The following is a 27,955-nucleotide window of genomic DNA, read 5'->3' as shown; positions in this document are numbered from 1 at the left end:
GGTCTCTGAGTTGCAGTGGAGTAGAAGTACAAAGTAACACAACATTGAAATACTCCAGTAAAGTACTTGAGTACTACAACACAACCCATTGTTTCAGATGCTACTTTTACCATATTTTCTTTTCTAATAACCGTTTTGATTTACACACACAAACACATCTTGGCAGAATTAATTTCATTTTAATGAAATCTATGAATCATGTTTCTTTTTACAATATAGAAGATCACATTAAAAAGTGTTTTGTACATTATTATATTTACATGACATTACAAAATGCATACGGTAAACAATTTCACAGTAGAGTGTTTATGGAACCTGTTTGATGTAAAAACACCTAAACAGTAGTCCTAACACTGACACGTAGGCTAGAAATTTATGCAGAAACTGCTCGTATAAAAATTCTACAGAAAGTCCACATCAGGAATTGTGAAGGTGCTCCCAGTGCAGTGAGGCATACTGTTTAGTACAGATGGTTTCAGTTTTGTATTGCCGTCTTGTTCCGCTGGGTTGCAATCTCTACAGCTGGGAAGAAGTGTCACTTGAGCGTTGAGGCATAGCCCTCACATCAGTCAGCAATTGGCTTGACTTCGAGCATCACTTGACAAAAGAGGAGTGTCCACTGCAGGAGGTCTGAGGGAGGATATCACCACCACATAGCGATCATCCTCTTCACCCTCCTCATCCTCCAGGCTACCATGAATGTCTGCAGTAACTACTGAATTCTCTGCCGCCTGATGGCTGCAGGAAGGCGACGAGTTGAACACAGGATGTTGTGCAGCTGCTGATGATTCTCCATCAGGGTCCTCTTCGGGAAAGCTGGTGTTAATATAGATTATATCGTCCTTGTTGAAAGTCTCCGGGAGCTTTTCTGTGAGTTTTTCCAAAGTTTCTCGCAGTTGGGGAAAGAAAGGTCGGTCGAGTGGATCGGCCCTCCAGCAGCTGTACATGATCTCATACCTAGACACAGGTGAAAGAAGAAAATACGATTAATTTTGATACTATTTATTTAAGATCCTATTTTTTAAATGGAAGTCATTCATTTTCTAAACTCAACTTTAAAAAAAAACATATGTGCAAGTTGTACATGCAGTTTCTACTTTCACTGCTCATGGCAGTTAAGTTTTCAAAGTTGTTTTTGACTAATGATGTTTGCCAAAAAAAAGAGAACTGATCAAAGTAGGTACTGTATATCAGCACCTCAAGTGCAAACAACTTCTATATGTGCTGAAGCTTAGCATGTTGTTTGCTGCAACACAGAGGACCTTTTAAAGAAATGTCCCCATATTTTATTCCTAAACATTCCGGCAAGATTTAAACAACTAATGTTTAGTTATTATTTTTTGACTCAGCAATGTCAACTTCAACACAATCAAACCCAAAGACAACATATATTTGAACAAGAGACAACACTCACAGCTCATCCAAACAGTCTCCTGGCTGCTTAAGTCTCTGTCCTTCAAGAAGGTAGTCATAGATTTCATGGTTCTGGATTCCAGGGTACGGCGTCATGCCTCGGGTAGAAATCTCCCACATGGTGACGCCAAATGCCCACTGCATGACACAGAATAGCAACTTTAGATAAGTATTTTCTCCTGTTATAAAACCTTATGCAAAATAAACATTTAAAATGTCAAGTGATAAATATTCTGATACACACACCATTGGTTATCACACTGAACTGAATGGTAATGTGAACTGTGATGTAACGACAAAAACACAATCTTAAAATGATTCCCTCAAAATATTTCACAGAGCTACTGATACTATTTGATCATCAATCAACACACTGTAAGAGTGCATCACAGAATCTTGATATATGATTTCATCGCGATTCAATCCATTGAAAAACCATGTGTAACCATGTTGAATTATTTCCAATTGGATTTCAATCTAAAATGTTTATTCTAAATCTTCTAGATTTCTATCATTTCAAAAGCAGGGAAAAGTTGTAAAAGAAGGCATAAATCCTAAATTACCACACATGGATAAATGAGACGGTAAAACAGAAACTTTCCCACACAGGGCTGACCAATTATTGCTGTGTGAATTCACCTAACAATGCCTTTGAAATTCCTTTAAAGTGCAACAGACAGTAATGAGCGAAACAGAGAGTGGCAGTTCTTCTTTTAGGGACATGATAGCGGTGAAGACACGATAGCAGATAAATGTACTTACCACATCACTCTTTATAGTAAAAACTCTGTCAGCCAGACTCTCTACTGCGATCCATTTTACAGGCATTTTAGCTATCCTGCCCTGCCTGTAATAATCCCCACTGTAGATCTTCTTAGACAGCCCGAAGTCTGCTACACACACCGTCATGTCATCACGCAGCCTATAAAACAAAAAGGAGGAACGGGTTAAGAATAAATGGGAGCTGCAAATCACAGAACCATACTGAAAAAGTAAAATGACCGAGAACATTTTGCCTTTAATATAAAATCATTTTGTAACCTACATGCAGTTGCGAGCCGCGAGGTCACGGTGCAGAAAGTTCCGACCACTGAGATACTCCATACCCAAAGCAATGTCCACCATGAACTTCAGGAGTGTCTGAGTGGGCAAGAACTGCAGAAAAATGAGCAAAGCAACACAATGACAATTATTAAGTTTATTTTAATAATAAGGATCAAGTATAATAGCTGGAATTTATTTTGGTAACTTATTATGCGGTAAATCTCACCACAGAACTCTCTCCCAGGCGTGAGCGCAGCAGGAAGCTATGAAGATCTCCATATTTCATGAAAGGCAGGATGACCATGGGCTTGGGAAAATTTCCTGGGCCTATTTCCAAGCACACACCTAAAAAAGACCAAATGAATGTAAGGACATGCACACTAAACCTCTGATATTAAACCTTTGAAATGAAAATTAGCAGGAAACAGTAAATTGGGATTTTACAAAACGAAGAGGTAATACCAAGCAGTTTGATGACATTAGGATTGTTGAAGTCTTTCATGCATGCTGCCTCATTCAGGAACTCTTCGATCTCCCTTTGAGAGAAGCTGTCCACTGAAGAAAATAAGAATAAAACAGAAGTATTGTTTTGTTTCTAATTTAATAGTTTATAGATGATGGACTGAATTTTTCTTTAAAAGAAAGCTCACGTTTCATTGTCTTCACAGCAACTTTTTCAGATGTCCCGTCTGGTTGTTGTAAGCACCCCTCCACCACGGAACCAAATTCACCTGATTGAATGAAATCAAGAATAATTCATACTTTGAAATCAGTCATGTGAATATGAATGTTTTCCACACAATTCTCTAAATGACTCTGCTCACTCACCCTCTCCAAGAATCTTTCCTATGGAGAGTAGATTCCTCATGACCATCATGTCCTGAAGTTTGTTCTGGAGTTCATTGCTTACACCAAGGTTCCCCACTGTAGACAGGACCCAGTCAAGTTATTGTGTATTCTAAAAAAGTGCCTTCAGCAGGACAACATAAATCGATAGTTACGTCTGTAACTACGGTCTATGAGTCCCGGATGACCGCCAGAGGCGGTGCTTTAGCACTGGATATGTCCATTGCGCTCATGCACAGCTCGAGTACCAATAACAACAAAGTCACCTGTGACCCACGTGACACCGGCTATATCGGCCAGTGTCGTCAGAGGATCTGTTCCCAGAATCTTCTCGCGGGCACAGCAACTCAGGCGTGCCGCTCTCCTGTGGAATGTTAAAGCATGCCAGCTGGATAGGCCGATTGGAGTGGGCTAGTGGAAGCACCTTGGGCAGGAACGCCACATTTCCCAGAGGGCAACACCTGAGCCATCGGAGTTCCACCTCAGGCATGTATCGCTCACGGAGAGGGCATGTAGCTCTCCAACTCGCTTCCCTGAGGTTATGGCAAGCAGAAATGCTGCATTCAAGGACAGCCACTTAAGCACCACCTGGGCCAGGGACTCGAAGGGAGGAGATGATAGGGCATCCAGCACTGTGGCAGGTCCCAAGCCGGAGCCCTCGGGGTGCTAGGGGGACGCTGCCGTAGAGCCCCTCTCAGAAAGAAGGACACCAAAATGTGGCACCTCACCGTGGCGCCGTCGATTCCAACATGTCGGGCAGAGATAGCAGCCATATACACCTTCAAAGTGGAGTGAGAACATCCACTATCCAGAAGGGACTGCAGGAACTCTAAAATGGTGGCCACAGAGCAATGCCCCGGATTCTCAGCCTTACTCAAACACCAGTGGTAGAAGAGCTTCCATTTGCACTCATACTGCTGTCGAGTGGATGGTGCTCTGGCATTCAGGATAGTTTCCCTGACAGATGCCGTGAAAATTCTCAACAGCGGGTTGGGCCCCGCAGAGGCCAAGCCCAGAGCTGAAGGCGGTGAGGGTCGGGATGCCAGATCTAACCCCTGAGCTGTGACAGAAGGTCCTTCCTGTTGGGGAGACGCCATGATGGGCTGCAGCAGAGACTGCGTAGCTGTGGGAACCAAACTCTCCCGGCCAGCGGGGGGGCGACCAGAAGGAGCCTGTGCCCCTGAGTAAGGACCCTCTGAAGCGTCTGTAGAAACAGTAGAATCAGAGTCAGTGACGGGAAGGCATATAGGAGACTGTCTGGCCAGTCGTGCGCCAGAGCGTCCTGACCCATCGTGCTGGTCACCTCTGTCCAGGAGAACCAGAGGGGGCAGTGCCTCGACTCTTCCGAGGCAAAGAGGTCCACCTCGGCCCTGCCGAAAAGGTTCCAAATTGACTCCACCACCTCTGGATGAAGCCTCCATTCCCCCTGGTGGAGGCTTGTGCCAAGAGAGGAAATCTGCGACCTGATTCTGGTCTCCTGGTAGAAAGACTGCCCGCAGACTGGCCAGGCGGGGGAGCGCCCAAGACAAGAGGCTCTGTGAAACCCGGAGCAACTGTGCGGACCTAGTGCCCCCCTGGTGCCCATGGGCACACCCATCAGAAGATAGGCCCTGTCCCTCCAGCGGGACAGAGAGTTGAGGCACCGCTGAGACACCCTAGAGGCTTCTCAATTCTTAAATTTCCCCTCCTCGACTCCCCTCCTCGAGACTTAGTCCCGCCCACAGGAGATGCGAGCGGAGGACCGAGGAGGGGAACCGAGGAGAGAGGAGGGGAAGCAGTAGACGTTTAAAGAAATGAGAACTCCTCTCCTTTGAGTGGTCATATTAAAGCGACGTCCGTTCATTATTACGTGGCAACAGCTGCATCAGCTGTCGAGTGTTTTGTCATAGCACTGTATTTTATAATCTCTGTTAGATCATCTGAACATTGTTCCCCCACATATTTACTTTGAATTCATTGAGAGTGCGGTATAATGAGACAATAACAGGATACAGATGCGGACACACACACACATATATTTATATAAATATATACAATTTAAAGTATGAGAGCACTCTCATAATAACGTAACACAATCAGAGACTGGATATATCCCCCCCTCTCTCTGGTCGCTGAAATGGGGAATTGAAATTACGGGCCAAAAGTTGTATTTACAAGTATTAAAAGTAAGCATAGGACACCAAACCAACTGAGACCCGTCTGTCTGCCGCATCTACGCACTGTACAACACACACCTACACACTATACCACACACACCTACAGCTGCTAAAGCATAATCAGGCTACAGCCGTTGTGTATTTTATTATGTGAAGCACGAAATGGTCTTAGAAACATCTGGACTCTTTGTTTGTAGTTATCTACTAAACTAAAGCAAATAAAGAGAGTAGGTCTGTTATACTGAGTGATATATATTTTACACACTGCTCTGCTTTCTGCACGGACCTCACAGCTGTTCTCTCTGGAAACATCACGACGCGATGAAAGCAGTTTCTAAAATAATATCCAGGGGATGCATGCAGAGCTGTCATTGGCTGAGATAAGTCCGGCCGTGCGTCACGCCTCCACCGTTCCCGGAAATACATCCGTGGAGGAACCATCAGTGTATCCTCGGTTAGAGCTACTCCAGAGAGCCTCCTCGACGCTCGATCCTCGGTGTGCATTTAGAGAAATGAGATGTCCTTCAAAATGGCGCGCTGAAATTCATTTCCGGGTCACTACCGGAGGACCGAGGAGTCGAGGAGGGGAAATTTGAGTATTGAGAAGCCTCTCCTGACTCTCCTGTGCCACTTGGCGTCCACTGCATGGGGCGCAGCGACAGCAGGCCTAAGGGCACAACGGCTGAGGCAGCCGTCAGTTTTCCCAAGAGCCAGAGGAACTGGATGTAAGGCACCATCTTTCCCAGCCTGAAGATGGGAAGAAGGTGAGAAATGTCGTCCACACGACGAGGTGTCAGGTAGGCCCTCATGGCGACCGAATCTAGGACCATCCCCAGGTAAGTGACCTGTTGGGAAGGGTCCAGGCAACTCTTCCCGGTGTTTACCGTTAGGTCCAACCGGGCTACGTGAGATAAGAGGCGCGCCGTATCCTGGGCCACTTGAGGCTGGGACAGCGCGCAGACCAGCCAGTCGTCTAGATACGGCAGGACCTTCATGCCCCGTGCCTGCAAGGGTGCGAGAGCTGCCGCCACGACCCTGGTGAACACCCTTGGAGAGAGACCAAAGGGAAGCACGCGGAACTGATAGTGTCGGCCCTGAAAGGCGAACCTCAAGAACTTCCGGTGATGGGATGCAATTGGCACGTGGAAGTAGGCGTCCCTCAAGTCCACGTTTGCGAACCACTCCCCCTGTGCGAAACACGAAGGGTGTCTGCAGTGGTTAGCATACGGAAGGGCAGCACATTCAGGAATCTGTTGATTCCTCTGAGGTCAAAGACTGGACAGAATCCGCCGACTTTCTTGCTAACAACAAAGTACACCGAGTAGAACCCAGACTGAAGCAGAGGGTCTTCTGACCCGACCGAAGGCTAGGGGCCGGCATCGGAACTGCAATTCGTATCCCTGGGTTAGGGTGGAAACCACCCAAAGGTCGGAAGTACAGGCAGCCCAGTAGCTGAGCTGCTGCAGGGAAAAGCACCATGTCGGCAGCTAACCGATCCACCTTAGAGGACAGTCTGTTTCTAGTCCTCCTATTGGGGGGTGAACCCATAGCCATCGCTCCCTCGAGTCGCCGGAAACGGCCGGACTGATCTGGAGAAAGATGCGACAAGGAGAGAAAAACTGGCTTCTAAAGAAAAAACAGCACTGGTACTTAGGGGTGGGCGATATGACGATATATATCGTCGTGACGATATTAGGTCTCCACGATATGCTTTTTCAGAGATATCGTATCTATCGTGATAAAAAAAACAAAAAAAAATGTTTCCCTTCAGTTATGCTAAAGTCTTTTATTGCACTTCAAGTCTAAAGTTTACATTTTAATTGTTTGGCACTGACTTTTCCTCATTGATGGTTTACCCTCCTTTTCATGTTTATTGATGTTCACTACTCGTGCTACCTCAGAAAGTTCATTTTTATACTGAGAAACTGTGCCTTGAAGCCATATCAAAATGTTGAATTGTTCATTCAGGGATTCATTTCAGAAATAAAACCTGCTTGAAATGCTATTTTGGTCTGTTACTCCTTTTTGTTTTAGTTTCTGTTACCTTGTAGGTGCTTGTACTGTTAAGTAACTTGAAAAATAACCATAATAACCGACATGAAAAAATATCGTGATATATATCGTCTATCATAATACTGCTTGAAAAATATCGTGATCATATATTTTTCAATATTGCCCACCCCTACCGGTACTCCGGTGCTTATCCCAGCGTCAGCCAAGTGGCTGCACAGGCAGGACACAGTTAAGGCTGAGCCACGCTACTGCTACTAGCTAAACAAGAAAACGCAGCTAAAGCCGGAAACTCAAAATGCTAATGATAGCTTGGCACAACGCCACGGTAAAAAAATGTAAGGGACAACTCCTGGGAGAGGGAGCGGAAACGCTCCCGTCACCAAAAAGTTCAAGCCAAATAGCAAACAAGACAGTAATCAGGACAACTTAGCTGGGAGAGGGAGCGGAAACACTGCCATCACCGACCAAGCCAACACCAACCTGTCCGATCGAAGTTTCTGCACAGCCCGCGGTTCCGACTGGATCAGTCGCGAAGCCTTAGATCAAACATTCCAACCGAAACGCTGTAGGCTACAAGAATGTAGCAACGGTACTCTCGCGCAGCGAGAAGATGAAAGGAACAGATCCTATTACGACACCGGCAAATATAGCCGGTGTCACGTGGGTCACAGGTGACTTTGTTGTTATTGGTACTCGAGCTGCGCATGTCATATCCAGTGTAAAGCACCGCCTCTGGCGGTCAGTAGGGACGAAATAGCACTATTTATTTTCCACAGTATTGTTCCAGAACGTACGTGTGACTTCTATGGCGGTTCGATTGTAAGATCTCTGCGGTGTGTAAAGCACAAACGGAAGCAGCTTTTCTCCACCTCCAAACAGCCGCCTGCAGGGGGGGACAGGGGAAAAGGAAAAACAGGGAATGCTGAACTGCTTTTTTCTCAGAAACATCACTACAGCTCAGTAGGCATGCACACACAGGCTGAAGAGGGGGTCATAGTGAGGAAACCCTCTGAGTTGTTGCTTTCCTGACTTTGAGGTCACACACTGTTTTCCTATCTGAACAGCAGCCTATGACACATTCCGATGCATATCCTGAGTGGCCAGACTGAGTCACAGACTTCTTAATAATGTATTATCAGCCGGTTGTTGTCCATCTCTCCAGCTGCAGTTATTACAGGCCTCAGGTGCAAAAACAATGGGGATTAAGAGGAAGCAAAGGCAGTATATTAACAGAGTCCGGATGTGTTCAGTTCCTTAATTCCTACTAGAGTGTCCCCCTGAAGAAAGATCACTCCACAACCCACAGGGGTGGAAAGTAATTAAATTAACTAAAACATCAACAGATTTTAAGTATATTTTTGCCCCTTTTTTTGTTAACCTATTTCTTTGTTTTAATAATTCCTGATATGTATTTATTTCTTCGACATTATCTCAATTTTACAAAGTCTTGTGTGTGAAAATAAAATAAAAGGTGTTTTCAAGTTTGGACCTATCATTCAGTGATATGTAGCAACTTCAAGGATAAGACGATTAAACTTGGAGCAAGGTTGATAATTCAATTAACATCGTCTTTGCGCAGAAGGTGAGAGATTGTCAGCATACCCAAGCCAAGAGTCATAAGTCCTGTTGTGGAAACACATAGCCCCCCAGATGATAAGCAGCAGAAGACAGAAGCCACACACCACGCCCAGCACAACATTGACCGAGTCTGAGGCCCTGATTTCGGGGCTGGATGACGGGGACACCCCTGGGAGAGGAAGAAGAAATCATAAGCATGTGAAAATGTAGGAAAAACTCTCCAAATGTAAAGTGGTCAAAAATTAAAGTCGGATCATGGTTAGTTTCCCCAACAAATGTTGATTTTCCAACATGTCAGAGCTGTTTGAACTGTGAATTAATATGAATATGTGATTATTGATTCTGAATTGCCCATTTTCTGCCATAGCCGTTGATGAATAAAATACACGTAAAAAAACGATTTACTACTTTTTTAAACTATAGTTTGGAAAATGTAAAGCCTCTACATCTTCACAGTATGTTAATGGCTCTGTGAGGCCTACTCTAGGCATAGTGCTTCTAAATTAAGTTAAATTCTAACATCTGATTGTTAAATTAAAGTTATTACAATATATTCCCTGAGGAAATCCATCGTTTAGTTTCAGTAGATTTCAATCTAGATCTGAGTAGACTGATCAACAAACATTACACTCCCTAGACTAGAGCAATTCTGCCAGTGAAGCTAAAAATAGGGCAGCAATGTTGTTAAAGTAGGCCTATAATATAAGATTGATTTTATTGATCCTAATCGAGGAAATGTTTTCGTCACAGTAGCATGTAAACAAGGCATTGCACATAATGTTAATATAATACAGCATCTAAACTATGTTGGCCAGATTGTGAAGTTGACAATTTCCAGATGAGATAAATTAATAGAGCAGCTTACTGTCGTCTGGCACAAACAGCCAGACTCGTGGGCTGACCATGCCGCTCCCTGCCTGCGTGCACGCAGCCACCTCCACACTGTAGGTTGTGTTGAATTCCTGCACATCTACAAAGACCACGGTGGTGTTTGTGTGGATCTGGAATGACACAAAACAAAATAACAGAATTACATCACTTTGAAAAAAAAAAGATTTGAAAGTAAATCATTATCTTTTTGGAGTTTAACCTGTAGGTCACAAGCCAAACAGATGTTAAAAGGTACAGTAAGTCCTGTAAACTGAAAGAGAAGTAGATTCTTAATGAACAGACAACACATCCAATGCATGACCAGCATGATAAAGAACATCTTGTACATTTGTGCAACATCTTAAATCCAGGTCAACAACTTTTCATGTCCTCTTTCGTTCAGTGTCTTCCTTTTTTTCTCATTTTCACATTGCACTATGACAAACATGAAATGCAAAATAAAAGTCCATTTTATCTGTTTCACTTGCAGTAATAAACCTTTCTTGAGAAATCCTGGGGATCTTGGTTTTTTACTAATTATACTATTATCATATATAACGCAACTCTCGTTTAAAAAAAGGGAAGGGCTTTAAGATAAGTTCATGTGCTGCAATGGAAGGGAACATGTGACAGACAGAGCGCTGTATTTCACAACACACAGTGGGGTTCCTCTGCGTTACAAATTTGCTGACAGTCCGACTGGGAACCAAGAACCCATGATTAATGGTCTTTCATGTCTGTGGCATCAAACAGTGGGCAACATGTGGTGGAATGCTTTTGCAACAGTAGACTTTCAACACATTTTGGGAAACAACCTCAGATTCCCAAATTAGATGGCAACAACACCATGAAACACGCAAAACAACTTATTCCTCTAATTTAAAGATACTTGGAACTATTTATTTTTATTAGTATGTTTAAGGGGCAGGTGGGACAGAGGACACAACAGGCAGTTCACATTTCCAGTCACTATTACATAGTTTGTCAGCAATGATATCACCAACTGACAACGCATAAGGTTATTTGGACCTGTAGTACACATCCCGTTGTATTCATATCCCATTCCCTGTGAGATGACTCAAAGCCACATGCTGAAGAAAGGAAAACAGACTGCCAGCTTTCACACCATCAGCTTCCTTTATCTACTACACAGAAAAGAAGGACAGGAAACTCACTATTGTACCAGAGAGCACTAACGCAGTCAGTATGACAGGACAATTGATGTTTCCAAAAATAAATGTTATCAAAGCAAAGTTAAAGGGTGTTTCTAAAAAGAAAAGGCACTTCTATAGAAAAACTGTTGTGCAAAGATAATAGGGGAGCTGACCTCTGGTTCAGTAGGCAGGACAAAGGGAGAATCACAGATCACTAAATGCGAGACTCATTCTCTACATATTTGTCTGCATGAGTCATTTTTATCAGGAATGTTCCAAAAACCTCAACGATAACATCACTAACAATAGCATAATTATTGTTCATATTACTTAATATGTATCTGTGCATTTTAACTATACATTACCAGTATAACATGATATATGAAAAGTCATGTTTTGCTTTTCTACTAGTAGTAATCAAAAATGGTTGAGTACCACTGATCAATATGACTGCTACATAAACAAGGAAGAACATAATAAAACAAAATGGATCATCTTTAATTACCGCGTTGTCAGCAAGCTCACCTTAGTTACTTGTGGGCCATGTCTGATTATAACATCATAACCACTCAGGATGCCATTTATCTTGTCTTCTGGGGGAGGTTTCCACCGGACTACCAGCCACGACTCATTCATCCGTGCTGTCACATTTCGGGGATAAACTGATGGCACTGAGAGTGTGGTAAAAAAAAAATCAAAAAGAGGGATTAAAACATTGTCAAGAGAGGTACAAAAAAAATAAAATAAGGAATTGTCGAACTATAAAACAAAAACAAAACAAAAAGTAAGCTGACCCTTCATTGAAATCTTTGATTACAGTTTGGTATGTGGTCACTTCCTGGCATAGCGTATCACATATTTCAACTAAAATATCCCCTGTGCTGGCTTCAGGAAGGAAACTGGGAGCAGCTCCACCCATTAAGAACGTTGTGTTCTCAGTGAGACCACTCCTATTTCCTATGTGACCCTTCAGTAAAGTAACAGAGATCTTAGTGGATATGATATTTTTCTAAAGGGGACTCGCTTTGAGCTGAGCAGGTAGTTGTGCAACTACCGTAAATTCCGGTTTAGACATGGTGCTACTGCAAGGAGGATTACATTTAGCACATTTTGGATGGGAAAGTAGGCTAATTACATAGTGCTATGTTCCTGAAACCAACACAGAAATCTGCTACGATGAGAAGGAGGCAGGATCATTAGGTTCTTCTTAGAAGTAAACACACAAGGTGGTTTTTAAGGAAGAACAGTCTCCTTTGCAGCCACATTTCTCTAAATCTGGTGTTTTATCAGCAACTGGAAAGGAAATTCAACCTGTAAATTGTTCCAAGTTTCCTGAAGTACTCACACACCTCCCTCAATGGTATTGCTCTGGATCCACATGGTGACAGGAGAGGCCCCCACCTCATTGCTGCAGGAAACACTCAGGTTGTACCACGTCATAGCCTTCAGCCCGGGGACCTCGCTCTGGAAAGACGGCACTGTGACGTTGATAAACCTGATGGTCATCACCTCCCCTTTCCTGCGACTCACCTCTCTAACCTAGGATAGAACAAAGAATATTTGAGAACCTATCTGAAGACATTAAACAACAGCATTGTTTTCTCATGCGTGACAGGACTTACCCTGATGAGGCATGTAGTAATCGGAGAGAAACCATCATGCCCCGGACTCCAGCTCAACAGGAACTTATTGGACTGCCTCTCTGTCACAGTGACATTAGACACAGGCCCAGGAAGCACTGAAAACATCGTAAAGAAATGCTCATTAACTTCCTAACATGGAGGCATATGTTCAGTTGCAGAGCACGAAAACCTCTTGGAATGTCTAACAGCTCCCAAAAGACCTTGAGTTTTACCTTTGATGTTGATGTTTGCTTCTCTGGAGGTGGTGACACCCTTGGAGTTGTAAGCTTCGCAGCTGAACTGAATGTACTTGTCCACACCTGCAAATGAAACATTAGAGAGGACATTGTAGTCAGTCAACTCTGTGGGAAATGAAAAACAACCAATCCTCAAGGTCAAGATAGAGCTAAATGTTTTGATAGTGGTTTCATTGTACTTCAATACTTGGAAAAAAACTGAAATACAATCCAGCCAGACACATTCTGGTGAGGTTTGTCGTCAAACTAACTGCATTCTCTCTGTGTCAAAGGCGGATATGGGGAAAAGTGTCATGTCAGCCTCAAAGGAGAAGCAAGAGTGAAACTAATAAAGAAAACGACACATTTGGGGATGACTAACCCCTTTATTAAACCATTAAAGTTCACATAGAAGCAGCTCATGCAGTAAACTCAAATTGAACCTCTCCAGTGTGATGTACTGAGGATACAATGCTTTTGCTGGGCCTCTTTTTTCCTGGACGCACAATTTCCGTCTTTCATCAGACACAGATCTGCCCAGTTACAATAGGACTGCTGAATAATGTCCCTTTTGTGCTCTGTCCTCCACTGTCTCTATCTCAGAAAAAATTCCACAAAGCTTATCAAAGAACAGCCTGTGAGAGATGTCTGGAACCAACTTGGGATGTTTTGTTTACTTCTGCACAATATCACATCCTCTTTAGTTAGCCTTTGTGTGCTCGAGAGCACCAGAGTGCTCTCGAGCACACAAACACTGACCACAGTGCGTTTGTTTGCACAAATAGAGCCTTACTTGAAATAGTTTGGGCTGAATCATTTAATCAACCTGAAGGTAATAAAACATCTAAAATAAACTTTGTATCACATGCATCAAAACTGCATCGGTGCCTTTCCAGCCAAGCTGTGCAAATGTCATTACAACATGCCTCATTTACAACTGCATCGCAAACAGACGGTTGGGACAGTGTGGGCACTGAGCATGTTTCACTGTAGATCCAAATGAAACTGGTCATTCTTATATCATTTTTACCAAAAAGCAACAGTTACAGTTTTACTCTAAAGAAATATTTCCCAGTGTTTGAGTCACGCTACCGCTGTCAGGTTGTAATATGCTGCATAAAGTCTGTTTTTTTTATTTTTATAGTAACGTTAACATGATGACAAATGGGCTACTTCTCACAGGGCTTTGTTTGAAGGGAGAAACACCTGTGTTTGCATGTATTTAGCAGTATTTTCTGAAAACTATCAGTGTATCCAAAATACTGTGATAATATATGACAACAGTGGAGTGGATTAAGCTTCAGGAACGGTTTTATGCATTGATTCTCTTCCAGGCATCTACAGTAAAGTGTCAATGACATCAGCTCATGGCTCAATAAAAGACACTTTCTTTTTAAGTCGTATCGTTTTTGGTAATGAAAGGAACATAAATATGAAAAAGGTCATGCACTTGCATTTCTGCTTTCACTGTACTTGGCAATAACATCAACATAAAAAACAGTAACGCTGTTGTAAAAAAATGGGTTGGCATCTCAAATGGAAACTTCACAAATTATGGAGGGAGCTCTCAAGCATTCGGAGATAGCTGTTATTTTTTCATTTTATATTTAGGAAGTTAACAAGTCCATCAACTTAGCCAACAACGTTCCCCCTTTATTGCTGTGTACCACGTCTTCAGTTGTTTTTGTGTATTCGATAGCTAAAGTTCAAAACATGTGTAAACCTTTGTCCTGAGACAGATTAAATAATGCAATGTGGATAAGAAGGCTTTCTTTAATCTGAATTAAATCCCCTTCGACATCACTTATCTTTCAGAGGGCTATAATAGAAATGTTAGGGTGCATGCTAACAACTTTCTAAAACAAAACAAACAATCATGCACCACTTCACATGACAAAAGCTCTCTCCTAATACCATGGGATCCAAGCTGTCGTGGCAAAAGGGGCCCTAGACTTCAAGTGTGCGTGGGGTGCAGAATAGTGGGTTTACACTGTTTTACTGTGCCAATATTGGGTCCTGCACAGAGCTCTGGTGGCCTGCAGCCTGCCAGCCTCTGTGTCCAGCCCCTCCCTGCTGGGTATGGTGGGCAGTCCCATGAATGAGGTCTTTGTCCCCGGAGCCAGCCCCCGAACCGACTCCCTATGCAGCCCCCCTTCCTCTTACCGCCCAGGCCCTTGCACACGCTGGACCAAAGCACGGCTCTAAACCTTTAACCCCACCAGTGTCGGGCTGTATCGCCACTCATACTGCAGCGGGGCTTCTTAGCCTACGGCGAGCAGAAAACTAGAGGTTAGAGAACCAAAAGGTTATGCTTCGAATAACAAATATTTGCTTTGAAGAAGAGAGCAGCCCAGGGCATAAAGGGGAGAGTCCATTAGAAAAAGACAGCTATGTAATTTAAAGATGATTCCATGTTGAACTGACTGTTCAACAATCTTGACTTGTACTTTATGTAGAAAAAACGTTACATATAGGTAGCTGATCGATCATTCAATAAAGCAAAAACTAGTATTTTGCGAGCATTTGTTGTTTTTATAGTTTTTCAATGTTTCTATTGAAGTAAAGTATTTCGAAAATGTGATTATGTCAACTGGACTTTGGGAAAATTAGGGTTGGTTCTTTTAGATATATTCTGAAATGTCATGTAACTAACATTGACAATTACTATTATAGTTCCAGCCTTTCTATTTGATTAGACGAGATAGAAAGAAGAGAAGATTGTTACCACTCTCCAGATTCTTCTTTTAATATAAGTCTACAGCGAATAAGACTGGAAACAAGTAAAATGGCTAGCCGAGCTATCTTCAAAAGGTATCAAAATCCAAGATCATGCACCTTAAAAGGTCACTCATTAACACTTTAGTTAATTGTCAATGACCGTTTACTTCTTGGCGTCTTCCTGCACTAGCTACCTGGCATCTGGTTGCACCAGAGACAGAGCCAGGCTAGCTGTTTCCCATAGTATCCACTCTTTATGCTAAGCTAAATAGCTGCTTGAAACCAGCCAAAAATGTGCTCAACAGACATGAGAGCGGTTTTGTTTGTTTGTAGCCTTTATTTAACCAGGTGAAGCCCCTTGAGATCAAAAGATCTCTTTTTCAAGGGTGACCTGCAGGACATAAAAACAACAGAACAACAATAAGGATGACATACAACATAATGTACAGGGTACAGTTTACAAACTCTATTTACAGTGACAGGTACCATGAGTATCAAACAGCATGTCACCCAGCCGAGTTTTAAAATGATGCAGGGGAACCAAAGTGCTCAGTTTTAAACATGTTTGCAGACTGTTCCAAGTTAGTGGAGCTGCGCATCTAAAAGCTTTCTTCCCTAAGACAGTCCTAGCACTTGGCACATTTAATAAAACAACATCATGAGATCTCAGGCAATAAGTACTTTCAATTCGTCGAGAGGTCAGAGAGCAGATATAAAAAGGTAGTTTACCCAACATGGCTTTATAAATGAACATGTACCAATGACTGAGCCTCCGTACAGTTAGTGAAGGCAGACCTGCCTTGGCATACAGGGTACAGTGATGAGTAAGTGCTTTACAGTTAGTAACAAATCTCAGAGCACTGTGATAGGCGGCATCTAACTTTTCCAGGCAATGGGCAGGTGCATTCATATATATCAAATCACCAGGTAAAAAGGTCACAGTGACTAGCCTTTTCCTGGCCTCAAGTGAGAAACAGGACTTGTTTCTAAAAAAGAAACCTAGTCTAACCCTCAGCTTTTTAAGCAGATTAATGACCTGAAGTTTAAAAGTAAGACAATCATCAAGCCAGATACCAAGGTATTTATAACAGGTAACCACTTTGAGTACTTGTCCTTGCATAGTAACAATATCCAAAGCAGTGTCTGTAGTCTTTTTAGCTTTAGAAAATAGCATTACCTTGGTTTTATCAACATTTAAAAGAAGCTTAAGCTCAGAGAGCTGAGTCTGAATAATGTTAAAAACAGCCTGTAATTTAACAACAGCCTCCTTAATGGAGGGACCTGCACAATACATCACGGTATCATCCGCATAAAAATGTAAAGTAGCTTCATTCACATTTTCACCTAAACTGTTGATATATATGGAGAATAAAAGTGGACTTAAAACAGAACCTTGAGGAACACCATTAGCAATGTTCAACCACTCAGAAGTGAGCTCATCAAAGTGAACACATTGGGACCTTTCAGAGAGGTAGTTCACAAACCAACCCACTGCATGGCTGGATATGCCAATACTGAGTAGCCTCTGCTTTAAGATGTGATGATCAACGGTATCAAACGCTTTGGAAAGGTCAATAAACAGAGCTGCACAACTCTGCTTATTATCTAAAATACTCGTAATGTCATTCACCACTTTCATTGTCGCAGTGATGGTGCTATGTTGCTTTCTGAAGCCTGACTGATGTTTAGACAGGATATCATTTTTACATAAAAACTCCTTTACCTGTTCACTCACTAGGCGTTCAAGCACCTTCGCCAGAACTGACAATTTAGAGATTGGCCTATAGTTATTTAAAATAGTTGCCTCCCCTCCTTTCAGTAAAGGCAAGACATAAGCTGACTTCCATACTTTTGAAATTGCATTTGTGCTGAGGGAGAGGTTAAAAAGAGAAGTAAGAGGTGGAGCAATAAAATCTGCAGCTATCTTTAAAAAGAAAGGTTCTACGTTGTCCGGGCCAGCCGGTTTCCTAGGATCTAGCTTAGATAAGGCTTCATGAACAACATTGACAGTAAAAGGAGTAAAACTGAAAGGGTTTTCCAGACCACGTTGTTCAGAGTCACCGACTGTAGTGTTCACAGAAGCAGAGTTAGTCACAGAATCAAACATAGAACCGCAGGACACAAAATGCTCATTAAAGCAATTTAGCATAGTGGCCCTGTCCGATATAGAGCCAGATGCTGTGGTAAGGCACGGAGGTAGCTCATTACGGATCTCACTGGTGGATATCGATTTTATGGCTTTCCAAAATTTCCTAGGATTATTTAGGTTTTCTGTGGTAACTGACAAATAGTGCTTCGACTTTGCGCTTTTGACATTTGAAGTGAAGCTATTCCTTAGCTGCCAAAAACGCAGCCACTCTATCTCTGAGCCTGATTGCCTAGCCTTTGCCCAGGCCTTGTTTCTCTCATGAAGGAGACTAGACAGCTCAGCATAAAACCAAGGATTGTCTCGTCCCTTTACTCTAAATTTACGCAGGGGTGCATGTCTATCAATGATCTCCATAAAACCAAGATAAAAATAAGACCATGCAGTTTCTACATCAGCACACAGATCGATTTTCCCCAATCAAAATCAAACAGATCATGAACAAAACCCTGCTCCACAAAATGTTGTATGTCTCTCTTAATAATAATACGAGGTTTAACCTTTTGAACCTTATGGCACGTTTCCACTGCAGGCCTCGCTCGGTTTGGTTAGGCCTTATTAGGCCCGGCTCACTGTAATGCTGCGCTTCCATTACAGTTTAGGAACTGGGGTAGTTACTATAGTAACGCAGTGTAGGCGAAGCCGTGACGTCATCTTCAATGAGCGCCCCAAAAAACAACACAGCGGTTAGCTCTTAGCACTCAGAGCTCACAGCTCTTCATATCTGTTCAGAAACTAGATAAAAGTAAACAAGTACAAACCACAGACTGCCTGTGTCATGGCGAATACAGTCGCTGGTTTATTTATGTCTGTAGGCCGTTGTTGTGAGTGTGGACGGTCGGAGCATATATAACGTTAGCTTAGCCAAGCTCCATTTAGAAAGCACGCATTTTAAAAAGGGTTTTTCGCCTGCCGTCTGTCTGCAGACTTGTCAAAGCATTAATTCATGGTTTTTACTAACCGGTATCAGTATGTTGTTACTTCGGCATCATTTTGAAACGTGTATTACAATTAAATCACGGTCAAATATGTTCATCTTGTTGTAGTTGTAGCCCCCTTGCCAGCGATTCTCTCTCTAGTTTAGCATACTCAGCCTGGTTGTTCCTGGCCCTAGAACCACGATTTAGTCGGGCCAGAAAAAAGGTGAAAAAGTAGCCCCGGGCCAAAACTAGGCCAAGTTGAAACGCAACCAAAAACGGGCCCCGCACGGCTCGGCACGCTTAAAGCGAGCTACCTGCTGCAGTGGAAACGCGCCATTAGTGTCCCTAATTGTGGCTACAACACAGTGATCACTCAGATCATTCGCAAATACTCCCACAGATAAGTATTTATAGGGAACATTAGTTAGAATGAGATCAATTAGGGAGGATTTATTAGGGGACTTAATGTTAGGGCGAGTAGGACTGTCAACAATCTGAGTAACATTCAAAGAGATACAAAGGTTTTTAAAATCCTCTGACACTGCAGTTAACCAGTCCCAGTTAAAATCTCCAAGTAGCACTATTTCCTTGTAGTCTAGTTGCGATAAAAGATTTGCTAGCGAAGACAAGGAGTCCTTGACAGTTGAGGGGGGTCTGTAACAACTCACTACCATGACCTGTTGACCCTTTGCCACTTCTATATTTAAGGCTAAAAATTCGAATTGCTTACTGATAGATTTGGAAACTAATGTGGTTACACTGAACTTATTCTTAACATAAATGGCAACGCCACCACCTTTATAAGGCCGGTCGGAACAATACACGTTATAACCATTTAAGGCAATGTCAGAGGCCAAAATAGATTTATTTAGCCATGTTTCTGATAAAACAATGACGTCAGCGTCAGTCGAACTCGCCCAAATGCGGACAAAATCTAGTTTACCTAACAGACTGCGTACATTCAAGTGGATGAAACCCAACCCAGACCTAGCTTTAAAATCAGCAGGAGTAGCGATCTGACTTCTACTACTGGGCGGACCAGGGTTAGGTTGTACATTTCCTGACAGTGATAACAACAACAAAAACAGGCATATTTTCCTCTTAAACGACACGTGGTATCTATCTCCTCATAGCTCTCTGTCAGAGCTGAATATTTTACTTCCCAGAATGTCAGCATTGCCTCTGTTAAGTTGCATTCCATGTGTCACGTTATCTTGAGTTCACAGCTAGTATAGCAGCATTACAAAAAGCAAAGACCACGCATGAATGATCGCAGTTAACCATTGGGTGCACCAGGAGGCCCCAGTGATGCTGACCGTGGTGATAAATCTCATTGGCGTAAGCAGTGTACAGATGCTGAGGCAGCAGAGCTGAGGCAGAATAGAAACCACCAACAAAGTGAAGCTAGCCGAGTAAGACCTGCTCCACGCATTGTCACAATTTTCAGATGTCCCTTTATCTCTACTGGTGAACCAATTCCACATTGAATCACAGGAGGATGTTATTCAAAGTGAAACTAATCAACTGTTTTAATATCTGTAGAGTGTGCGTGTCCTTTTAGTGGAAACTTTTGAAACATATAAGATCAGACAGAGGTCCGTCTAGTTAAATAAACGGCTTCTTTTCTTTTGTCAAATTACACACAAATAAGTTTTGATCAAAAGCACTTTGAAGGCAGAAAAATACTTTAAAGGAGCATTTCTAAATCAAATAAAGTATTTCTACTAGAGGTAAATTACTTCCATAGCTCTTCCAAAACATTCAGACTGATAAGGGAATAACATATGAATCCTATATTGGCTAATTTCAATTTATTTTGTCAAATTCAAGCCGTTATTAAGCGTTATGCCAAATTATATTCTAATCTTACCCCAGACAATTTGTTAGGGGAACAGTAAGAAATAACACTTTTCTTTCAAGACCACTTCAACAGAAACAGGCAACAAGAGGGAAGCAGTATAGCTGTTATTCAGTAGATCCCTGTGAAACACTATTTTCTCTGTATGTGTGGAAAAAAAGAGACACTGTGGAATTTGTGTTGTCTCACCTGACACAGAGTAGCTGCTTGGAGAGTTATGAAAGTCACTATCAGGTAACCCATCACGAAGCCAGCGGATTTGAACAGGGTCTGGAGGTCCGACCGCCTCACATGAAAGTGTGAAAGATTTGCTTCTTGTAACGTTCCGGTCCTCTGGTTGATGGATAAATGTTGGTAAGCCTATAGACAGATTAAAAGAGCGTCATGAAAAATGTGGACACCTCAAGAGTAACCAAATGTTGGCACAATGTTGAAACTCACCTTCCACCTCAATGGTGATCGGCTGAGACTGAAATGTTCGGGAGTTGATACTCAGCCTGCAGTGGTACTCCCCAGAATCCGCTCGCTGCACATGGACAATGCTGTGATACAGTAAATGAAGACATTTGTCAATCTGTGTAATTAGTAGGGCTGCAACTAACAGTTTCATTATAGAACAATCTGAGGATAAACATCTAGATACATCGTTTTGGCCATTAAATGTAAATAAATTATAAAAAATGTCCATCCAAGTTACTTAAAGACCAAGGTGATTTCTTTAAATGCCTTGTTTTGCCCCTTTAAAATCCATAAATATTCAGTTTAATATGATTAGAACAGATATTTTTCTCGCATTTTTGCATTCAAAATTACTTTAACATTTCAAAGAAATTCATGTTTTAAACGATTGGTGATTATTTTCCTGTCAATGGACTAAAAAAGACTAGTCATTGTGCTTTTAGTAATCAGTCATTGACATTGTTTTTTTGTGTTCACATACCTGACAGTGGAAAGTAGCGTGGTGACCCCGTCTGTGGTGGTCTGGAGCTCGTTGATCACCACCTGTACGTTTCCTGCCAGTTCCTGGCCGTTCTTCACCCAGAGGATGGTGGGGTCCAGCCTGGCATCGGGGATGTCGATGGAACAGTTAAATTTAGCCTCATGGCCTTCTGACAGCTGGATGGAGCCTATGGTGGGCTTGAAGTGCAGCCTTCTGAGCTGATCCGGGGTCAGGTAAACCCTTGAAACACGGCCTGGTACCACAAGAGGCTCAGAGGTCCTGATGGGACGATGGATCCGGCCCCTTGAGTGCTGATCTGTGTGTAGAAGGGGAAAGTTATGTCAGCACAATATTCAACCATGGATTTAAAATGTCGGTGACGGGGTTTGAGAAATGGGGTGTCAGGGTATATTGTCTGTGTATACGTGCTTGTGCAAACTGTGTACATGTAGTGTAAGTCATGTGTGAAATTGTGAATATGCTATAGTCTTTTATCATGTACTATGTTGTGCTTTTTATATATTGTGGAACAGCAGGATGGAGTCCAAAATAAATGTCCTAACAAGGACAATAAAGTGTATCTTATCATGTTGTACCAAAAGGTTTTGATAAAAAACATCAGAGATTTGCCTCCCAAAGTGACAGAACTGAGCATGTGTTACATCTGACAGATTTTACAAAACCAGAACAGAGTATCATTCAAACCTCGCAACAGTTACATTATTTTCATGAACAAATTGTCTGTACTATTACTTACTTACTGAAAAAAGTAAATTGCTTCTTTGTTTCAACCAACTGCTAAATCTTCAAATAAATATGATGATATAGAAGAGATGAAGGCAATATATGAGAAATGTTAACTTCAATTACTTTGTGGACTCTGTGATTAAAGAAGACTTAAAAAAAATATTTAAAAAAATAGATGGCATTTTATTTTCTCTCATCACCAATCAATTAATCTGCTGATCTTCAGCACACGTTTTTACTTAGGAAAAGAAAAAAATTGTTTTACTTTGAGAATCAATATACTTTATGCATCTAAGAAGGTATGAACAGTTAAATAAGGCCAACAAATGAATGAATATCAACTTAATGTGTTCAAATCTATCTAATGCATTTCTGAAGTGACTCTTTACCGTCAGTATGTTTAGTAGTATTGTGTTTTTTACCGTCACATTCCAGCCTACATCTGAGTGAGCCACCGTTTTATTACTATAATTAAAAAAATAAGCTCCAGGGGTACACGTTTAGTGCTATGAACACGCTCTTTGCTTTATGTTTTTAGATCGTTACAGGAATTTTCTGTAAGAATAAATGACATTAAAATAGGATACATTCTAAAATTATTTAAGATTTCCGACGGCGGTTATCAAGCTATTTCAAGTATTATGATGTATTCCAGCTGTGGAGAACAGACCCTCTCCACAAGGATCGAATTACGCCTGAGATGCCACTTTGACGGACAAGAGAACATCTCCAAGAAGATAAACAACTCACCGCTGACCGGACTCCCCACAATAATGGCTATTGTCGTGGCAGAAAGAAAGGCTCCAAACCAGCCTGGAGTAGACTTCTGTGCCATGATGACCAGTCTCAGCTCTTCACTGAGCTTTCTGTCCTGCAACAGGCTGCAAATGTGTTTTATTCTAAGAGGATTGTTCGGTACCGGACACTACAGCTCCGAGAGTAACCAACATCACCGAGTAGCATGTCTCCAACGCCGCTGCTGTGAAGAGTTGTTGACACGAGAACACATTCAGCTGGAGAGGGGAAAAAAGTGAACTTTTCCCGACGTCACAGGAGGGGTCCCATGAAGGCGGGACTGAGTGTGGAAATGCACATAAAAAAGAAACAACAACAATCCAGCAGTAAAACAGATGCATGCTAAGCACTAAACAAGACTATTTTTGATTTGACAAGAGATTATATGTACATTATTTTCCTAATAATTATTCTCTTTTACTATTCTTAAAGACAGAAATGTTAGGCCTACCTTACACTATCACCTATTGCATCTTACAACCAGCATTATGCACATGCATGTAGCTTAACAATAAATAGATCACCATGGTGATATATTTATTTTAATTATCTCCAAAACCTTTAGAAATATTATACGCCCAACTGCTCCACCACGTGGTCAACTACCATATAACTAAGCTTGCCTTTCAGTAACAACTAAAAGTCTAAACTCAATTAAAATGATTGTGGTTGACAATTAAATGTTCACATAAATGCATCTTGTTCGGTATACCAGTTATATGTCGGTGAAAAGGCAAGGCAACATTGTATAGCCTTGACACAAAGCATTCTGTGTCAAGGACATTGAAGGGATTACAATCAATAGACATAATCAATGGCGAACAATCTTGATCAACCGTGGTGTTGTAAAGGGCAAGACCCTCAACCTGCATGCTCTCATTGAAGACACTAAACCAGATTGCATTACTAGGAACTAGTGATGGGAATTCCGGCTCTTCTTGGTGAGCCGGATCATTTGGCTCGGCTCACCAAGAAGAGCCGGCTCTTTCGGCTCCCAAACGGCTCTTCAGTTTACCACATATTATACCTTTTAATTAAATCAAATGTAGCCCTGTTTCGACTAATGATTTATATGTGTACACATATATCACTTAAATTATTAAATACATCCTTTGTACTGAAGTATTCAAAAGTAAAAATTACATGTTTAATATAAATGATTTGCTGTGGCCAATTGTTTTCATTGCATTTACAGACCCGTGTAACTCTCTGATACCACCCAATGAATGCATTGACTTGCTTGTAGAACCACGCTACACAAAACAGATGGCAACACCTATAAAAACTATTTAAAAAAAATAACAAAAAGATCCTGCATTTTAGCCATGCCTCATTTCGCTCTTTCCAGCGCTGTTTTTGCAGGGGGCTGATTCTGTAAGCTGCAGCTGACCACGCCACCCTGCAGGAGAGGGGAGCGTGCTTTGAGATCAGCTGCTAGGCTGCAGCGGGGAGAAGAGGGGGACAAAAAGAGATCTCCGTCCTCCGTGTTTTATTCTTATAGAAGTAAGAAGAGAAGTAATGGGGCAGAAACCCTCCTTTTTACGCAGCGGTCCAGACATAGACATCACGGCGACACATATTCAGTTGCCAGTTACTTTGGCATTAGGGCAGGGATATCTAGATACTTCCCAAGGTTTGACATCATGAATTGTGCTACTTTTAAAGCAAGCAACGATGTTTTCAAATCTGTAATCAAAAAGCTCCTCAAAAACACTATCGAAGCAGTTCCTGCCGTTGTTACGTTAGCTCAAACAGTAACAACGGACTACTTTTCTTAGCGGATGCTTGTCAATTTAAATCAATACATAACTATTTTTTAAATCTATAAAATCATTTTCTAAATCCATAAAAGCATTTCAATTAATATTGGGAGTCATTTCGTTACTTTGTTGAGAATGTGGCCATGTGTATTAAGCGGGATAATGTGCACATTGCATAATGTGCCATCATGCCGATCGAGATCCCTCCGCAAAAACAAAACAAAAAACGGCTCGTTCGCGCCGCGGGCGAGAGCCGGCTCCCGTCGTTCACTTAAAAGAGCCGGCTCGTTCGCGACCGACACATCACTACTAGGAACGAGTCATGGCTAGATTTAAGCAATCATTCTATAACACATTCTATAACACAAACTATCATTGTAATCAACAATACCGTAAAATAATTTCATAATGTGGGCTCATTTGCTCCCAAACCTACACTTTCTGCTTGAGTTAATCTCCATCAGAAAGTAGTTCCTATAAAGTATAGTTCCCTTGGTAACGCTAGCCGATCAATCGAACACTCCTGCTTCCCCGCTTACAGTTATTGATATAATTATAGTAAATAATATATTATTAACCAATTTATTGAAAACAATTTATTTACAACAATTCTTGAATTAGGCTATTTATTTATTTGTTTACATATTTAACATTTTGGCTTCAGAATGAAGGTGGATGTTCATGCTGCCATTAAAAGTGCAATTTTTGAAACAGCTCTCCATGAACTCCATGCCAGACTTTTTTGCAGGTGGTGCTGTGGTGTTCACGGGTAGGTTATCGGAAGAGCTTTCCTCCAGTGGCCGTTTCATGGCGTGTCCCGGACCGGCAAAAAGCGCGTTGCTCCACATCTTTCTGTTGTCCAGAGATGGAGCCCAGTAGCTGCGAAGCGATGACTCATTTTTATGCCCGCTAACGGACATGATTTCTCTGGCCTCCAACCCTGCCTCCGCCAGCCGCTGTATGCAGGTGCTTCTGACGCAATGGTTTGTGTAACGCGTAGCAGTGCCAGCCTCTTCACTAATGCGGGTCATCATGGACCCCAGGCTGTTCACCCCCAAGGGCTCCATGCTATACCACACCGCATCCCCAGGCTTCACCAACTTCCTTGGATGGTGGTAGAAAGCCTTTGCTGATTCGGGCATTTGCTTTCTTGTTCCAGTTTCGGCCCAACGGTATACCGTTTTTCTCAGACGCGGAGGGATACTGACTTGTTGTGAAAAGGCACGTTCTATTTGACCGTTGTTTGATCGTGGAATCAAACACGCCTATTGACCAATCAGAGAGCTTGCTCACACCTATGTGTTATAGAATAAACCATAAAGAACCATAATGCAAGGCATAATCTGCAAATGACATCAGCAATAAAGTCCAAAGGGTGGTCCTGATGGTAGTATGTTGTAAACTGGAACACATCATCTGTAAAGTACTGCTGAATCACCTGGAAAAGCATTATATCCTGACCCCGTTCTAGCATGGATTTTGACAAAACAAATTCACAATGCATGACCTGGCAAAATATCATGACCAGAAAATAAAAGTCCATGTGACCATCTTTGATTACTCGAAAGGCCTTCAACACGGTCCCACATAAGCACCTGTTGCAGAAGCTGGCCTATACATGGGTATAACTGGCTGAATGCTGAACTGGACCACCACCACCACTTTTTAACCACTTGCAAAGAAGCCAACAAGTGGTTGTAGAATGGGTGAAATCAAGAACCGTTCACATTGACGCTGGTGTCCCACAAGGCACTGTGCTGGATCCATTGCTCTTCCTATGCTATATCAATGACCTGCCGTCACGTGTGGCATCCACTGTCGGTTATTGGCGGATGACTGCTTGCTCTACAAAATGTAGGGAGCCTAGAAGAGCTACAGGGATGACAATGATCCAGGAATGGACTAACACTTGGGAATGTGCTTTAAATTAATGCTTTAAATTAATGCTCTGTAAGTGCTACATAGTAGGGGAGACCAGGGACAGTTGCAACACTTTTTGGGTTTTTCCCCAATAAGTAAAAAAACATTTACATTAGGATAGCCATTTTGCTATATTATACATTATCAATATGTCAGCTACTGAAACAATGTATTTAAGATGTTTTTATGAAATAAGTACAGGTTGGAAAATGTATTTTTTTTTTAAAACTCAACTGTTACAACTGTCCTTGTGTACAGGGACAGTTGTAACACATGCCAGGCACGGTTGTAACATGTTAATAACGGTTACCTTTTTCACACTACATGACAACAAATAGGGAAAGCTGTCAAATTCTAAGGCAACAAGATTTGAATGGGGTTCCACACATCCTCCAACAAACAATGAACAATGAACAGGATAACAGATAACACACACAGCATCATCCTCTGTGAACGATTAAACTGTTCTCTGAGAGGTGCTTCTACCTTAATTATGTGGACCTACCTCCTTTGAGCTGAGACCATAATATAAATCAGCTGCCTCCATCAGGTAGTCTCTCAAAAGCATCTCCTGCTCTGTTGAGAACACCTTCTTTGGTGTCCAGTAGCCTACTCTTGGGGGTGTTTGTGATCCCCGATTCTCCAACCTCAGCCTCTTTTTATGGAACCGGTACAGGGTGACATGGCATTTATCCAGGGACTTTGCCACTTCCCTGAATGATTTGCCCTTCTCAACTTCATTTGAGGACCTCTGCAGCAGAGCAAGTGGCACTCCCCTGTCTGTCTTCCTCTTTCTGACATTTGGCATACTGTAAACACACACACACACTTTAGGCCTACTGTACAGTATTTTATTCTGTTTATTTTTACAGGGACAATGCACACCAACCAACAATACAACTGTATGCTTGAATGAACAATTGATCATTCAAGCAAATGAGCCATCATTGTAAATGTGCCATGTTACAACCGTCCCGTTACAACCGTCCCAGGACCACCAGTCTTGCTTCCACCCCCTGTGAACCTGCCTGATTGCTAGCTTGACCCATATTTAGCTAGTTATATTTGTAGCTTACAAAACAGTGATTCTAATAATACTAGTTTGGATTCCTAGACATTTGAACTCAAGACAGTATCCAAAAAATAAATCATGTAATTTTTGTTAATATTTTACCTCAGAAACACACTTTTGCTGATATCTTACGCGAGAAATTCAAAC

At 42.0% G+C, this 27,955-nt stretch overlaps 1 protein-coding gene across 1 annotated transcript; it reads right to left on the bottom strand.

Moving 5' to 3' along the window:
- Positions 1-163: 163 nt before the first annotated feature.
- On the bottom strand, positions 164-23,292 carry mertka (c-mer proto-oncogene tyrosine kinase a). The gene is made up of 19 exons (XM_034100633.2): positions 23,012-23,292; positions 21,515-21,830; positions 21,016-21,116; positions 20,764-20,934; positions 12,930-13,016; positions 12,697-12,812; positions 12,424-12,613; positions 11,600-11,745; positions 9,916-10,051; positions 9,075-9,219; positions 8,267-8,355; positions 3,286-3,381; positions 3,108-3,188; positions 2,920-3,012; positions 2,684-2,802; positions 2,459-2,568; positions 2,176-2,335; positions 1,415-1,551; positions 164-957 (listed from the first exon to the last, which is right to left on the bottom strand). The coding sequence occupies exons 1-19, from the start codon at positions 23,094-23,096 to the stop codon at positions 570-572; spliced, it is 2,766 nt and encodes a 921-aa protein (XP_033956524.1). The 5' UTR covers positions 23,097-23,292; the 3' UTR covers positions 164-569.
- Between the last annotated feature and the right edge of the window lie 4,663 nt (positions 23,293-27,955).

This window comes from Pseudochaenichthys georgianus, chromosome 15 (genome assembly GCF_902827115.2).
Source record: "Pseudochaenichthys georgianus chromosome 15, fPseGeo1.2, whole genome shotgun sequence".
NCBI classification, from domain to species: Eukaryota; Metazoa; Chordata; class Actinopteri; order Perciformes; family Channichthyidae; genus Pseudochaenichthys; species Pseudochaenichthys georgianus.
This window is presented reverse-complemented; position numbering and strand designations above follow the sequence as displayed.